The 17,405-nt window shown below is 33.5% G+C and overlaps 1 protein-coding gene across 2 annotated transcripts in view; it reads left to right on the top strand.

Moving 5' to 3' along the window:
* LOC149805436 (eIF-2-alpha kinase GCN2-like) overlaps positions 1 to 17,405 on the top strand; it is a 205,557-nt gene that overhangs the window by 154,703 nt on the left and 33,449 nt on the right. The window contains exons 34-36 of one of the 2 annotated variants that reach the window (XR_016419665.1): positions 7,497 to 7,583; positions 13,546 to 13,670; positions 14,847 to 14,963. Coding sequence is in view for 1 of the 2 variants with exons in the window: in XM_089950017.1 (XP_089806143.1) it covers positions 7,497 to 7,583; positions 13,546 to 13,670 (212 nt within the window). In the remaining variant the exon portion in view is untranslated. The remainder of the gene's footprint in view (positions 1 to 7,496; positions 7,584 to 13,545; positions 13,671 to 14,846; positions 14,964 to 17,405) is intronic. The other variant, XM_089950017.1, reaches the window with a different exon arrangement.

The following is a 17,405-nucleotide window of genomic DNA, read 5'->3' as shown; positions in this document are numbered from 1 at the left end:
CAAGACTTCCTGAAGCTTTCCCATGCAGGATCAGTGAATTAAATGTTCTTTCAGTCGACCCAAACTATCTTTTGTTCAGTTCGGATTTTTCTGTTGTCCTCCTTACACAGCCAGGCCTAGTTTCCAAGAATCAATTACTGTCCATAGGTAACTGACAAGTCGTCATTCATCTTCTCTTTTCCATACACAAGTGAGTGGCCGAGTGGTCTAAAGCGCTCACCATTCCGGATCACTGCCATCTCACCTCTGTCTGCGTGGGTTCGAGTCCAAAGCTCAGCTAGCGTGGGTACGTGGGAAAGCCTGCCAGTAGCTTCTCGTGGGTCGGTGGTTCTTTCCTGGGTTTTCCAGGGTTCTTCCTCCACCAATTATACTGGCCGCCATGTATAGCCTATCTTGTGCTGAAAAATGGCGTTAAGCCCTAGAACAACAACAACCATACACAAGTCTAGAGAGGCAGCCATGTAAGATCCTGTCTGCCCCCTGAAGCATTGCTTGAGATCCACAGAGACAAGTTGTGGCATGAGCAGTACCACTTCTCATGTGGCTTACTGGAGACAGAACACAGGATATGACACTTCACTCCCTTTATTCCTGGCTGACGGAGGTCATATGCTTGGTGTACTCTGACATCTCACCAGATCAAAGTAGCCTCATGTCTGCACCCTCAAGCACTACTTGAGACACAGAGACAAATCATGATATGTGCAAATGTCACTTCATTCCAGTCAAGGTTGGAAAACAAGGTATTACCCCTCAATCCCATACCAAGTGGTTGAAGTGGGTTATATGCTCGGCATACTCCGAGCTGTCTCAAAATCAGAGTCACCTCATGAGGATTACAGCTCACGAGATTAGAGCCATTTCTGTGAGCCTCACTTTCCATCACAATGTTTTGATCCTAGACATTATAGAAGCTGTTGGATGGAATGTAGAGTCAACCATCCCGAGCTTTTACCTCAGAGATTTAATGTTGCAGAGACAAACTCTGGATCTGGTAGGGCCGGTGGCAGTAGCACAGATGGCCACCAGACCCAACTAAACCAATCAACACAGCCCATTAGCTTCTCTGTATTTGTTAGTTAAAATTTTGGTAGGTGAGAAGATCTCAACTTAGCTTCTCAGCCGTGTGTGTGTGTGTGTGTGTGTGTGTATATATATATATATATATATATATATATATATATATATATATATATATATATATAGAGTCCCAGATCAAGGGATCTCGGTTTTTGTTGCTTAGGTCATTAGGAGAATGGGTTATCTTTAATATAGGGAATCCAGCCACTCATCTCCAGAAGGATATTTGAGGTAGATGCCGGATACTCAGCATCCCCTCCTCCTATCACTTATTCTCTTAACATAATGTGATTAGGAATGTAACCAAGGAAGAAAGATTTTCATCTTAAAGTATTGCTGGATTTGTGAGGTAGCAGGCTAATATTCCTAACATAATGTGATTGGGTAAATATTCTTGGAGAAACATAATGTACTTTAAAAATTTGTTTTCATCACAAGTAAAATTTGTTTCAGTAAACTAAGGAATGGAATAATGTTTGTTTTTAGTTTTTTATTCTGCAAATCAAAGCAAGGCAGTTGTTTTCACCATTTAACCCCCTCCCTCCAAGAAAATGAAAAGGTCACTCTTTCACAAAGATTTGACTTAAGCAAATGTTCTACAGAAAGCAAGGCAGTGATCATTGTCAAGAATTATAAAATGTAGGCAAGCAATAGCATCAAAAGATGATATTTATTTCAGCTTTAGAGAGGTGTCTTTCTACCACACAAAGCCATCTGACTTTGCACATTGTACTTAACAGCTCCACTTATGGTCCCACCATTTACAATGGAAGTTTGGTAACTTTCCATAATTATAATCTGTACTCAAGTTAATGCTGAAATGAAAAGTACTGTATATACTTGCATATAAGCATGTTCGTGTAAAAACCAATCCCCAAACTGAACAGGTATAAACACTAAAAAGTTCATGACCTGCATACAAGCTGACCTATAACTCCAAGACATCTCAAGATACAAAAGGTAAGTTCTAAATGCATTTATTTTGGCAAAGTTATATTTAAAAAAATTACATGTATACTTATCTCGAGGTTGGCATGCATGATTATTAAAACGAAATGGTATAAACTGTAACACTTTCTCTCCCTTTTGACTTGATTATTGTTTGTTTGTGCACAATTGCATTGGACATGTTTTATCAGTGCACTGGTAATTACGTTTTTACTTTCCTTTGAAATTGTAAATACCTAATTCATTAAAATGTAATCCCAGTATGACAACACAACGAACAAACAATACGGTTCAATGCTAATACCATAAAAGCAGAGTTGTAGTTTGCTTTGATGTAAGCGACCTTACACCATACCTGTCAACTTTAACGCTGGAAAGTATAAAAAAAAAACGATTTTGGGGGCCGCTCCACACTTACCTCCTGATTTAATAATATCTTCCAATTTGTGCAGAGAACTCCTGATTATTACATTATGTCTTCAATTTTCATTTCTTCTAAACAAGAAGTCCTACATGTTCTGTTTTATCACCTGTGAATTATTGTTGAGACGAAATAATTACTATAAAGAATTAGCTTCTTCACTAAATAGAATGTTAATTTTAAACATTATTCACATAACTTCATGATTTTTTCCCTCTACAATAATAAAAAAATAAACCAGAACAAAAAAGTAAACCACTTCAATAAAATCGTCCACAATTAATTTCAATCCCAAGAATGATCACTATGAATACTATTACTCCATCTGCTATAGTGCCATTCCCACGAAAGAAACTTACACGAGTGAACACTAGCATTTTTATACCATATATACCAATGATAATTACCATCATTAAATTAAAAGAAGGAATAAAAATAGATACCACGCAGCAAATGTGTCCTCAAAAAACTAATTCAGAATACATGTTTTATAATAAACAATACTAAATGCTTTACAAGTTGACAATAAGGGAACACGGTCGGAGATACAAAGAGGGGAAAATAGTTGCCACATGTATGGTACCATGATGCTGGCTATTTTGGTACCTTTAGTTCAAGAAAATTGGGATCCTTTATTTGCCAAACAATTGTGGGTGCTTGCATAACACACAATATTGTAGAACGTGGTTTCTTTAAATTATGGCAGAGGGCCAATTGTTTTCACAAAATAGTTGCATGGATAAGGATTAATTTTTAATTAGTTGCACTGGCTTTCTTGCTTGTTTATTTAAGACTAATCTCTAGCTGTTGTACAGTTTGACCACAGCTGACCAGAATATGAAAATAGGGCACGTCCTAGTGGAAAATAAGGCATGTCACAGGGAGAAATGGCAAGCCTTTTGGTGAATTTCACACATATTGGACCAGGAAGATCAATCAGTATTTACTGAAAACAATGCTTTAAAAGTGCCACGAAAAACCTCCCGATTGTAGATCCCAATCTCTATTCTTTTTATTCAGTCTCCCTACTTGGCTTTTGAAAGTTTCATAGGTATGCCTTACACCCCGTTTTAAAAAACTATGGTAATCATGCTAATATTAAGGAATTAAAAGCAATTACAAATCTATGTACTGGTATAGTTACTGGTCAAAATTCCCTCTTATCACAAGCCAGTTTCAGGGTTTTAATGATTAACTGGCCTGTACTTCAGTCGCAAAACGAAAGAAATTTGCCAACTATCAACATAGGAGATGTCAAAACATCAAGCTTTTCATTGTTTGGAAAGTTATGATGTTTGTTCAGCTAAAACACAAAACTAAAATTGATGTTGATGTTGATCTTAGTTGAACTATATGAGAATTGTAGCCTTTATTATTACCACTCTTCGAGAACATGTAAATTATAATGGTTATTTGCCTTGTACAATTAAACGTGTGCATACCATTTTAAAAATATTACCTCCATTTGTAGGATCGCTTATATCATTGAAAATGAGTAACTATTAAGGACTAGCTGAAATGATATCTGGAAGAATGCAGTTTGGTCGAAACAATGAATACAGCAAAATCTGCATCTATTATGTTTGGGAATAAGTAAGGATTGAAGTGATGCTATCCATGCTTTGCACATAGAAGTACTGTACATTATAGTTTAGCATGGTCTCCCTGGTAAACTCAACCTGCCCCCGAATTATGAAGTCTGTATTTACCTTTAACTTCGTATTGGAGAAATCAGAAAATATGCACATGCAAAAATAATAACAATATCAATCATAGTACTTTATAACAGATTAATAATTGTCGGGTCATCAAAAGTTACCCTTTTTTACATGCCTTTGTCTTAGGACACGGAAAAAATGATTGTTTTTTGTCCCAAGATTTAAAGCCATTACAGTAGTCAACAAAAAGACCTAAAAACTGTCAAGTTTAGACATTGACCTGTGGATAAACTGCCCCTCCCCCCTTCTTTCAGGCCTTCATTTTTTTTCCTAAATTATTTGGCTTGTATGCGAGCATATATGGTAATGTGGAAAATTGTAAAATCTCAGATGTTCCGAGAAACATTTAGGGCATTCTGCTTATGGTTATTGAAAGCACAGCAACAAAAGTTTGAATAGTATTGGACATGTTTTTGTATGTGGTATATTGCTTTACAGCTACAGTTACTGTGGCAGAGTGGATAAAGTGTGTGACTTGGACTCGTACAAACACACATTTGACTTTGAAGTTCATGAGTTCATGCCCACTGATGGGAAAATTCCTTTCTTTCATTCTTCTCTATAACACTGTAATATTTTGTACACTATTACTTTTCTTAGCACTTTTAAAATTTTTTCCAGATTTTAGTTTGTGTATATGTTGATTTATAATTGGTCGATTTTTAGTATTTAATGCAGAAGATTGCCAAAAAATGTCAACATGTCAGGCATTGAAAAAACAAATTTGGTTAATGTTAATAAGCATTTTAGCGTTATTTTTTAAACTCACATTGGTGAAAAATTCTTCGAAAAATAATTAGAATCACAACAAAAAATGTCATGGCAGGAACATTGTTTTGGCTTAGTGTGAATGATGAGGCTGCTAACTTGATGCAATCAGGGAATATTTAAACTGATGCATGTAGAATTTTTTTTTGAGAAAGAGACAGTTTTTCATTATGCATATTACAGTAAGAAAATGAACAGAAAAAGAAAAAAGTAAAACATTTATTTCATATGATGCTTAGGTTTATTTGGTGATATAAAGACAATAAATAGATAAATGCAATAGAAGATGATAAATGGGTAAATGCAATGAAAGACAAGAAACAGGTTAATGAAATGGAAGACAAAAAACAGGTTAATGCAATGGAAGACAAAAAACAGGTTAATGCAATTGAAGACAATAAACAGATTAATGCAATGAAAGACAATAAATAGGTAAATGCAATGAAAGACAAGAAACAGGCAAATGCAATGGAAGAAAAAAACTGGTTAATGCAATGGAAGACAATAAATAGGTAAATGCAATGGAAGACAATAAATAGGTAAATGCATTGGAAGACAATAACAGGTAAATGCAGTGTAAGACAAGAAACAGATAAATGCAATGGAAGTCAATAACAGGTAAATACAATGAAAGAGAATAAATAGGTAAATGCAATGGAAGACAATAAATAGGTAAATGCAGTGGAAGACAATAAATATGTAAATGCAATGGAAGAGAAGAAATAGGTAAATGGAAGAGAAGAAATAGGTAAATGCAATGGAAGACAAAAAGCAGGTTAATACAATGGAAGACAATAAATAGGTAAATGCAATGGAAGACAAAATACAGGTAATAAATGCAATAGAAGACAATAAATAGGTAAATGCAATGGAAGACAATAAATAGGTAAATGCAATGGAAGAGAATAAATAGATAAATGCAATGGAAGACAAAAAGCAGGTTAATGCAATGGAAGACAGTAAATAGGTAAATGCAATGGAAGACAAAAAACAGGTAATAAATGCAATAGAAGACAATAAATAGGTAAATGCAATGGAAGACAAAAAATAGGTGAATACAATGAAAGACAATAATAAGGTAAATGCAATGGAAGACAAAAAGCAGGTTAATGGAATGGAAGACAATAAACAGGTAAATGCAATGGAAGACAATAACAGGTAAATGCAATGGAAGACAATAAACAGGTAAACACAAAAATTTTATACTAACTGTATTTATTAGTGCACACGTTCTTTTGTCTGTTGCTGCTTTTTGTTATAAGATTCAAAAAGTGGAATAACCTGATGAGTTGGATTCACTTAACCCCAAGTACAATATTTATTGTCAGTGGCAAAGAAAACAAACCTGCAGAAGAGCTGCTGTAACGTTTTTAGGTTATCACAGAGAAAACAAACCATGTTGATGGCTTCTCTTGTGCTAGTGTATTAGTATGCCCATGAGCATTTATCTTTGAGAAGTGTACATATGAACATACATGTATCAAGGATGAATTTTTGCAACCATTTGTGATTAAAAAGCAAAACAAAACCTGCCACTTTGATAATTAATACAAACTAGTACAATTTAATAAAAATAAAGATGTGAAATCTTAATAATGATTTTTTTTAGGAATAATTTTTGTTTCTGCATGTTCATGCAGCAACTGCCAGAACTGTTTCCGCAAAGTATAATTGTGAGGTTTTTGTTGTCTGCACACCTGCATGTTTTACAAACAAATCAAGTTTTCATTAACATATTTTATTTTGAAGAATAAAGATATTTAAGTCAACCACTAGTAGAAGGGAATTCTTGAATAAAACCGTGGAAGAACTTATTATCCCCACATGCAACATTTACTCACCATGAACCTTTGTTCCAAGCTCTGTAATGTCAGCATCATTCATAATACACCAAAGTGAATTGTAGTATAGAAAATGAAAAATATGTAGTTCTACAATGATACCAAATCATGTAGACTCTACTCACATTAAAAAATACAGCAGTAAAAAATAATTTTTGAGACCATGTAGGCTTTTTTGGCCCAAAAATTACCAGATTTGGAAATGAAGTTGTGGCTGTATTTGAGACTTTCTGCTGTTAGAGCTAAAGTGGACAAATTCAAATTGCACATGGATAGATAGATGAACCTTTGCAAAAAATAGGATAAGTTTGCAATTTGAAATCAAAATGGGTCATGACACGAAAATGATGGGTCAAATAAGAAAACAATAGTCCATGTTTCACCCTTTTACCTATGCATAGTCAAAATTGTCATCATTCAGAAATGTCTTTTATATGCCTAAGCATCTTGCAACATAAAATTCTCTGAAACTGATTATTTGGATGCAGTCAGATTTAACCCAAAAATGCATTTCCTATACCTCCTCCCATTTTCTGTAAAGGAAAATGAGTTAACTGATAAAAAGAAATTAAAATTATTTTGAACTGTGCTGTAAAGAATTGGAAAAGCTTTGCCTTTGGCAGACTTTTACATTGCATCAGATTATTAAATAGTTTCCGATGAATGTAGTTTTCTGCAACTGACAGTTGTTCACGGTTTCTCTGCTTTTATGTCTTATAGAGCCCAGAAGAAATTCAGGACTTCTGTAGAACTCATGGGATCTCATACTTAGTCCTGCTAAAGGAATCAGAGGTGAACACACTAAAGGTAAGTACATCACCTTCATTGTTTAATGTATCATAAATAGGATCATATTTTGTAAATAAATTCTTTTTTTTGTTGTGTTTTTGCACTTTTATTAGAATTTATTGAATGAAGAGATTTTACTGAATGAATACAATAAGATGTTGATAACAACAGTTATTGTTTTGATTTGATTTTTTCCAGTAATTTCATATCAAGCCTTAAATAGATCCAAATCACTTGTATTTAATGTGCCAAATTAATCCAGATGTCTGTGTATTTTATGGATGTCTGTTTCTGTCAGATCAAAGTATACTGCACAACTCAGAGCAGAATAATCATTATATGATGACATCATGGATATGACATCACTTGTTACCTGCATGTATGGTAGTACCGTGAACTCTGAGAGAGATTATATTTCCTTGCAACATCTGTCTCTCATTAAAAATGCAAAATAAAAATGCTTATACAGTCATAATACAGGCAATTACAGTCCTGTGTAAATTGATCAAGTCATTGAAACGTGTACAAGACTTTGGGAAATAATTTGTGATTTATGAAATGCCATAAAATCAATAGTATATGGTTTCTTTTGTAGGGAAGCAGTGTAATCTTTGTGTATTTGAGTCTGAGTTTTTTCAACCTGTGCAGATTTGGTGAATTTTATTATTCATTCAGCTTTCACCTGAAGACATCATAAATGGTGCTGATCTGGCCATTTTAGTGGTCATCTTGAAAATATTGTTATTGCTACTCTTCTTAAATGGAAAGTCATTTGGACGTTTTCACAGTATCTAGTTCCTCAAAATGAAAACGAGTAGATCATCATTCCCTTCTCTTGGTTATACACTGGTGTTCAAAGCTATGCTTCAAAGGATGCTATTAGTTATCATTACATATGAACAAGTTTGGTCAGGTTCAGAGTGTATTTGCTGTAAACAGTGTCAACTAAAATTTGTGTGCCTGATACAATTATTTATACCTTGATCTACTGAAATTTCTTCAGATTTCATCCATTATTTAGGTTTATCAGATTCTTTGGATCAGATCACTCATGATTAGTGTGTTTGTGTAAAAATATCTGTATTGTCTTATATTTGTGTTGATTAAAGAGCAATGGTTTGTTTGTGAGGAATATGAAGATCTGCATGAAAAATCATCATCATCATCATCACCATAGTCATAATTATTGCTTCTGTTACTTTTTAAACGCTTAGTGGCTTTTTAGTCTACCCTTGGTTCAAACATGTTTGTTTTTGTAATATGATACAGTGCAATTGGGTACAAATTTTAACAACTTAAATTAGCCCCAAAGCAGTAAATCTAGACTAACAGTTAGATATGGCATTGAGAGTAATTTTCTCATCAACTCAGTTAATTGTGTACTATATCTGGAACAGAACATGAAGAAATGCAAAGTTGTTTCAATCCCACTGCAGGGACAAAAATGGGTGTCAACAATTTGAACTTGGTATGGTTCAGCTTTTAATGACCCTACATTAGGTCATAATCTAATATGGATAATATCAAGGGTTTGATTAATAAAACTGGGCATTTTATTAGATATGATATTTGGACATAAACACTTTTTCAAAGCACTCTGAGACATGCTACATTGAGTATCCTGTTCAAGACCAGTGTTGATGGTATAAAAGATGACTTGGTAGAATTTAGTCTGAAATTGCAAATGACTATATTATTTAAATGTCAAAGGTTATAATTTGTTTGTTCAGACACATGGGGAGGAAGTAATTCGGTGAGGTAGTCCATAGTTTGCCTTGTTTTAATGTTGTAGAGTGTTAATAATTGTTGTCTCTTTTATCTAGACTGCAGACTTTCTCACCCTGTTTCAAAATAGAGAGATTGCCTAATAGCGTATTTTGGAAGTCCTGTAACTGTTCTTGCTGCTCAGACCTGTAGTGTTTTTTCTTCCAATGTTTCTGACTCAACCAGCCAGCATCCATCCAAGACTACAATGTTTCTGATTCAACCAACCCGCATCCATCCCAGACTACAATGTTTCTGATTCAATCAACCAGCATCCATCCCAGACTATAACGTTTCTGATTCAACCAACCAGCATCCATCCCAGACTACAATGTTTCTGAATCAACCAATCAGCATCCATCCCAGACTACAGTGTCATATTTTCAGATATGCATGATATAAGTTGTATATAGTTTTGATCAAATTTGCCTGCTAAGTTTCAAACATTGGTTGTTTGAGAAGGTGCTGTTTTCCAAATGTGATTAATATGACAAGTCCAGTATTTAGTAATCTTAGGTGGTGCAAACAAATGGGTGGAGAGAGCTCATACCATCAGCAATATTATTTAAATAAATTAGAAACAAGAGAGGCCCAAGCATGGATCATTGTGGTGTATCAGCATTAATGGTTTCTCATGAATAAGTATCGTGCAAAAGGACCATTTTTTTCTGTTACTTAGATAATTTTCAAAGCATTTTATCTGATTATCTGAAACATTATGTTAGTTCAATTCAAATAATTTGCCTCAGTGCCAAAAGCTTTGGATAGATCACAAAATAAAATACAAGAATTTTGAAATTGTTCCAGTGACTTGCATACACTGTGATACTTTTTAATAAATTGAAATACATTGGAGTGTCCAGAAAGATTGATACTTACAAAAAAGTAATTTTTTATGAAAGCAATTATAAACATGTTTAAAATGGAATTAATATTATCTTTGATTTTTTTTTTCAGTGATAGCAATTTCATTTGAGTATCAGAGCATCTAATTTTGAAAAAAAGAGAGAAATAATAGTATCTTCATCAGTAGGTGAAATTGAACTAAAGTAATCATTTAATAAGTTGGTCTTTTCTTTTTCATTATAAATGCAAAATGAAGCATTATTTCTTGTAACTTTAAGGAGCATTTTATTTGGAATCTGAATGATGCCCATCAATATTATCCATATATTTCATTTTTCACGTTATTTACTTTATTCCTTATCTGTTTTAATTTATTCCAGTTAGCTGGCCTATTACAGCTGAGGGCAAATTTGCATGTTCTGTCTCTTTTCCTTATAATTTTTCTTAATTAGGAATCAAACCATGGTTTATCAGTTGGGTAAATTGTTAGTTTTACAAGGAATGCACAAAGTTTAGAATGTTCTAAGATTCTGATAATTTGGTTGTGAATATATCAGTTGCAACATCAATATCTCTTTATCATAGCAAAAGATCTACCCCCACAAAAAGTTAATAAGAGTGAAATCATTATGACAAATGGTGTGCTCTTCATAAGTAGCAATAATTGCTTGTAAAACATTTCTAGACATTTTTGTCAGATTGATTTTAATGCTTTTACCACTAAATGTTGAATGATTGTTGAATACCCTTCATTCACCTAACTATCTATACTCTCTCTCATTTACCAACCATGGAAGTATACCTATCTATATTCTAACAATGTGTGAGAGGGGTATTATTTTGGCTTCCTCTATGTTCCAAAGGATGGGTTCAGAAGTCAAACATTATAAAATGAATATTTGTTTCATTTTATTAAATCTGAGACTAATATGGCAGAGCAATGAAAACTGAATACAACCAAATATCACCTGTTTCCTATTGTTATGTAGATGAGATTCTGTAAAGAACCAAGTGTTGATTTCTTGAAGCGGCCAGAGAAGCTCATTGATAGTACATATTTTATAAACCACACTGTTCCTGTATTTCATCATTAACATAAGAAATAAAGGTAACCTTTTGGCATTAGATATGAAAGTACATTTGGACTATTAAGCAAAATATTTGGAAAAATTAGAGGTGAAAGATGGATTATTAATTTTGCATAGAAAATTTGTACCATGCTTTTTTGTAAATCACTTTTTCATTGAAATTTTGTTATTAAAGATAAAATTAATAAAATTTACCTTTATTTACTGTCGGAATATTTTAAAAATGGATTTCTTAATTTTTTAACGAAAAAGATTCTTCATTTACTTATTTTAATATTGTTGTGGGTTTAATTCCATTATTTAAGCACTCAATAGGTTATACATGGCAGCCAGTATCACTGGTGGAGAAAGAACCTGGGGAAATCCTGGTAAGTCCCACCAGCCTACGAGAAACTATTGGCCAGCTTTCTCACATGCCCACATTGGCTGAGCCCGAAACTCAATCCCAAGTGGACAAAGGTGACATGGCAGTGAGCAGTAAAGACAAGTGCTTTAGACCACTCATCCACCTGGGACCTCCATTTACTTATTTTTCTATTTTAAAACTGAAAATTAACATCAACTTAAGAAGGGCCCAGCAGTTATTTTGCAAGTGGGGAATATCACTGTTTGCAAGTGGAGGAAACTCTTGATGATTGGTAATGCTGTTCAATTTCAGTATTTCACAATAAAAAGCACAGGGATTAGCATAATAAATCTGTCAGATATGGGGGGGGGGGGTTTACTAACTGTCACATAAAAATATCCTTGGTAAATTTTTGCCAAATTTGTTTTAATCAGACTTATTTTTGCCAGTCTCAACAGAGCTGAAATTGACTAGGCAGGATATAACATGAGAGTCAGCATTACTGGCATTGTTTTCATTGTATTGGTATTGTTATTCAGTCATTAGGAAAAATTACCAGTATGGGTGGCCTAGATAAGTTTCATATCAGAATAGTTAGTACAACATTAGATTATTATTTGGGCAAATATTTGATAAATTGGTATTTGTAGGCATGCAGTTATTGATAGAGCATCGCATCAAACAATTTAAGCCACTGGATGATATAAAAGTAGGTGAAATTGGGTACTTACATATGCTGTCACAATATATATATATATGTCTGCATGATGTAATTCTCACTTTGTACAAGTCATTAAAGGCAGACGACTGTCCAAACACAAGATTCTACTCTTTGTTAAAAGGATTCAAATTATGCTATTTTTAATTAATGTAATGACATATTAAGATGCCATTGTTACTTTAGACAGGTTTAATTGTTATTTCATAATATTTAAGCAGTATCTAATCAGGCACAGGCAGCCTTCTTTCCTGTTGCTGTTGATCTGAAATTCCTCATCTGTATAAGCACCATTGTATCACACATAAACACTGTCACTATATAATTTTGATAATGTTGGGGAGAGTTTTCTGCAGGGAATATTTCACTAGGGCTAATGTATTGCTGCCTTGCTTAAGTAAATTATATTATTGAAACATATCTTTGATTCTTGTATTTAATGGGTGAGAATTAAGTCCTAGTGAACAGAAATTGTTGAAAAAAACTTTTTCATTTCATTTTATGGGAGAAACAGGCTGTCTGGGTAATAAATAAATGAAGAATAAATATTTAAATACCTTTAAATTAAATTATACACATTATAAACATTTATAATCTGACTTGAAATAAATGATTCCAGTTCAGTGGGTTGGAAACAGTGATGTAACTACCATGGTAACAGGGGGCCCCGAGTGGCCGAGTGGTCTAAAGTGCTCTTCGTCACGGATCACTACCATCTCACCTCTATCTGCGTGGGTTTGAGTCTTGGACTTGACCAATGTCGATATGTGAGAAAGCTTGCCAGTAGCTTCTCATGGGTCGGTGGTTCTTTCCGGGGTTTTCCCGGTTCTTCCTCCACCATTAATACTGGCCGCCATGTATAGCCCATCTTGTGCTGAAAATGGCATTAAACCCTATAACAACAACAACAACCATGGTAGCAGGTACAGCCCTGCTGTAGGACCTGGCACAGCCAGGAAACAATTAAAGTGACAGTAAGTTTGCTGTGGAGCCTATGGTGAGATAGTTACACCACTGGTTGGAAGCCTTAATTTCAGGATGGGACTCATGATTTTGAGAAATCACGAGCCCTAGGCCTAGTTCCCATTGGGGAATACTTTATTTCTGGGCCTGGGCTTTTCATGGGAGAATTACAGTAAATATTATTAATGATATTTCCTCTGAGATTTTGCCTAATCACAATAAAGCATCGATAAGAATCAGTTTCTGTTTTTGTAGCTAATAGTGAAGACTATAGAGAAGGAGAGAGTGACAGAGAAACTGATTCGACAAAATGAAAAGGATCAAACTCTGGAAAAGAGTCTGGTGGATTTCTTCAAACAGAAATTGACATCCAATAAACTGTGAGTAGTTCTTCTTTCATTCAAAGCTCTTTAATCAGCTCTGTGGTAGAAAAATATTGTGAATAAACATAAATTTATGATGGATTGTTTTACCACTTTTAGAATATCTCTAGTGATAGAGCAGAATGTCAATTTTAATTTTTATGCCCTCACTGTGATAATTGGACAAATTCTTTTGCAACTAGTTTCCCATTCATACATCTGCTTTTCCATATGTCCATCCTGGATACATTGGAGCATGATAGGACATGAACTGTTAAACTTCTAGCTATAGCACTTTGTTCACTATAATGTTTCAGCTAGGACATGTCATTGTGGAACTTACACAAATATGATATTTAGTCTCAGAACAAAGAAATTCCTTGTACCTGTGGTGGCTAAAGTAGAATGAATCAGGTACATATTTCTTTTACTATGAATTGATACATAGAAACTAGTTGTGTATGCACACTTGGAAAATGAAAATGCTAATATTATTGTTACAACGAACTTGATTGTGTTTATACACATGAAAGATGAAAGTACTGATATCAAGGTTTCAGAAAGCTAGTTTGCACACATGATAAATGAATAAACTTTTGATCAGAAAATATTTTCCTTGCAAAATCTACTGTTTTTGGAGCATCATGCAAATACACAAATCATATTTGATAAGTTCAGAGCATACATGAAATCAAGAGGTCTAAATGTTGAAAATGTTTATTAATTTGGAAGTGATGGAGCTTGTGTTAATGGTTAATAGGAAAATTGGAGTTGCTGCTAAAATCAAAGAAGTAAACCCTTTTGTATTTAATGTTCACTGTGCCCATCATTTCACATTGTGCATTTATAGAACCGCTGATGATGTATCAGAAAAGATAGTAAGGGCCTTTCCAGAAGACATGTACTGATATTTTCTACTACTCCAGAAGATCCACAGAAAGAACAGCACCTTTATGGGTAGTTTAGAAAAAGTTTTAAAACATGAAGAGGTTAAACTAAAGAAGGTCCATGAGATTTGTTGGTTTTTGTTTTTATTAGGTTTTATTTGGTGAATACCTCCAACAGTTACAAAAAATGTGAAGGAAAAGAAAATTCAGAAAAAATAAAACTGACCTTAGATTTATTTCCACCATGCACAAGCTAATGGAAATTGTACTAGCATTTACTGATTTGAACCTTTTGTTTCAAAAGCAGAAGTTGGTTATAACTGTTGTACCTGCTGCTTTGGCTACTGTTGTATGGGCTACAGAGGCTTAAAAGTGGATTATCATACTGACAGCACTACAAGAGAAATTGAAACTGGTGACAAAGGTAGTGATCTCATGTACAAGGATACAAAGCTGTCAAACAATTATGTCAAGTTTTTCTTTGAATGAAAGTACCATAATCAGGACAATATTTATCAAAAATCTGACAGGAAATGTGAATATCTGGTTCTCAAAGAATTCTACTGAAGTAACCATCACATTCATATGTCTAAGAATGCAATGTTTGACTCTTTGGTCTTAAGTAACAGAAAAGCAAAACCTGCAAGTTTTATAAAATGTACAAAATAATATATTTCCCTAGAATACAGTGAAACTTTAAAAGAAACTTATAGTATTGTTAATTAAATCCCAAAAATTCCTTAAGTTCTATCACAAGTCCAAAAGTATGGAGTGTTATGAATGAATTCCAGTATTGAATGGGCTGATGTGCCAACAGTCTTGATGTATCACAAAGATATAATCCAGACTGCCTTTTAATGAATTCACAATAATCCCAAGATAGTGATTTAGTCCAAAATGTAAATGAGCACTTTGTAATTTAAATGAATAATTTTTAAATGATTCCTCTCAAATTATATCTGAATATAACAATGAATTTAGAAACTTAATGTAAGTAGGAATGAATAACCCTATATAAAAGTCAGAGACACAAGAAAATGACCAGGATGAGGGTATAAAGTTCATTTCCAAAACATTCTAAGTTGTAAACAGTTAGGACTTTTACTTACATTTTAATAAACAACACAATAAATTTCAGGCTGACATTGGCTCAATGTCCTGAACTCAAAGTAAAATGTTTTGTTTACAAATGATCATTATCTTAAAGTATATTCTACACTCATGGACAAATGTTAGCTATGTAAAATGTTATGAAAATTAACAAACATGGACATCAGTTAAACATATATATATATATATATAACTACTGTATTTTCCCAAGTCATCAAACTAGGTGTTTGTATGCATTTGTATTCTTATAATAACAGGTCATTGTGTTTTGTATATCTATATGGTGTGTTTAATTTTTATCCATAATTTGTAGATTGTAAGGGCCATTTTGTAAGCATATTACGTAGCTGTGTTTTATCCATGAGTGAGTCCACAGACTAAACTTTGAAGATAAATTTTGTAAGCATGAGTTCATGACATTGGTTTTTCCTTTGAAAATTCATGGTCTGCCTGATATTTGTTAGGTCGATTCACTTAAATTTAAGTAAAAGTCCTGACCTTGTTTACAGCTTAGAATGTTCTGGAAATGAACTTGCAGATTGTAGGGGTCATTTTCTAAACAAAATATTAAATAGCTAACTTTTGTCCATGTTATTAAACTAAACTTTAAGATAAATTTTGTAAAGATGTTTGCTTGGATCTAAGCTGGTTTTCTGCTTTGAAATTCATGGTCTACCTGATATATTTTTTAGGTTGATTCACTAAAATTTAATTAAACTGACCTGATCTTGTTTACAGTTTGGAGTCATTTTCCATTAAGATAACATAGTATTTACAGAAAATGGTTTTTATGACATAGGTCAAGTGGGTCAGTATGTAAGGTTGTTTACTTCATGATTATTCATTCCTATTTGAACATCTGACTAGTGGAATCAGTCATTTAGTTGTATTCATTTATAATTTGAGAGGATTTATTTATTTAAATTATTCATTGGAATTACAAAGTAATCATTGACTGTAGGACTAAATCATTATTTTGGAATTGTTGTGAATTCATTCAGGGAACTTTTGGATTATATCATTATATCATCATTGGCACATTCAAAACTAATGGCATATCATCACATTCAAGATTGAAATTCATTCATAACACCACTATAATTTATTCAGAACAATATATTTTTGGTCTTTTGATAAAAGTTTTCAGTCCATTTAGGATTTAAGTCACAATACTGTAAAATCATTTTAAATGCTCACTTTGTATTCTAGGGAAATAAAATATCTGTTAAATTTTACAAAACTGGTTGGTTGTACTTTTTTCTGTTACTTAGTTTAAGATCATAAGTTGTGGCCTACTTATAGCATTTTACTGGCATATGTTTTGCATTGGTGTTTTATTTGCTGCATAATAATGCTGTACCTAGAATCATGAAGCATGGCAAGAAGGTACATCTTTATCAGTACTACATTTTCATCTTCAAAGCGTGAAGCATGGCAAGAAGGTACATCTTTATCAGTACTACACTTTCATCTTCAAAGCATGAAGCATGGCAAGAAGGTACATCTTTTTCAGTACTACATTGTCATCTTCAAGGCATGAAGCATGGCAAGAAGGTACATCTTTATCAGTACTACACTTTCATCTTCAAAGCATGAAGCATGGCAAAAGGGTACATCTTTATCAGTACTACACTTTCATCTTCAAAGCATGAAGCATGGCAAAAGGGTACATCTTTATCAGTACTACAAAGTCATCTTCAAAGCATGAAGCGTGGCAAAAGGGTACATCTTTATCAGTACTACACTTTCATCTTCA

Source organism: Sinohyriopsis cumingii, chromosome 2, assembly GCF_028554795.1.
Source record: "Sinohyriopsis cumingii isolate HCF-2022 chromosome 2, ASM2855479v2, whole genome shotgun sequence".
Lineage (NCBI taxonomy): Eukaryota > Metazoa > Mollusca > Bivalvia > Unionida > Unionidae > Sinohyriopsis > Sinohyriopsis cumingii.
Note: the sequence above shows the minus strand (reverse complement) of the source record. Positions and strands in the feature narration are given on the sequence as shown.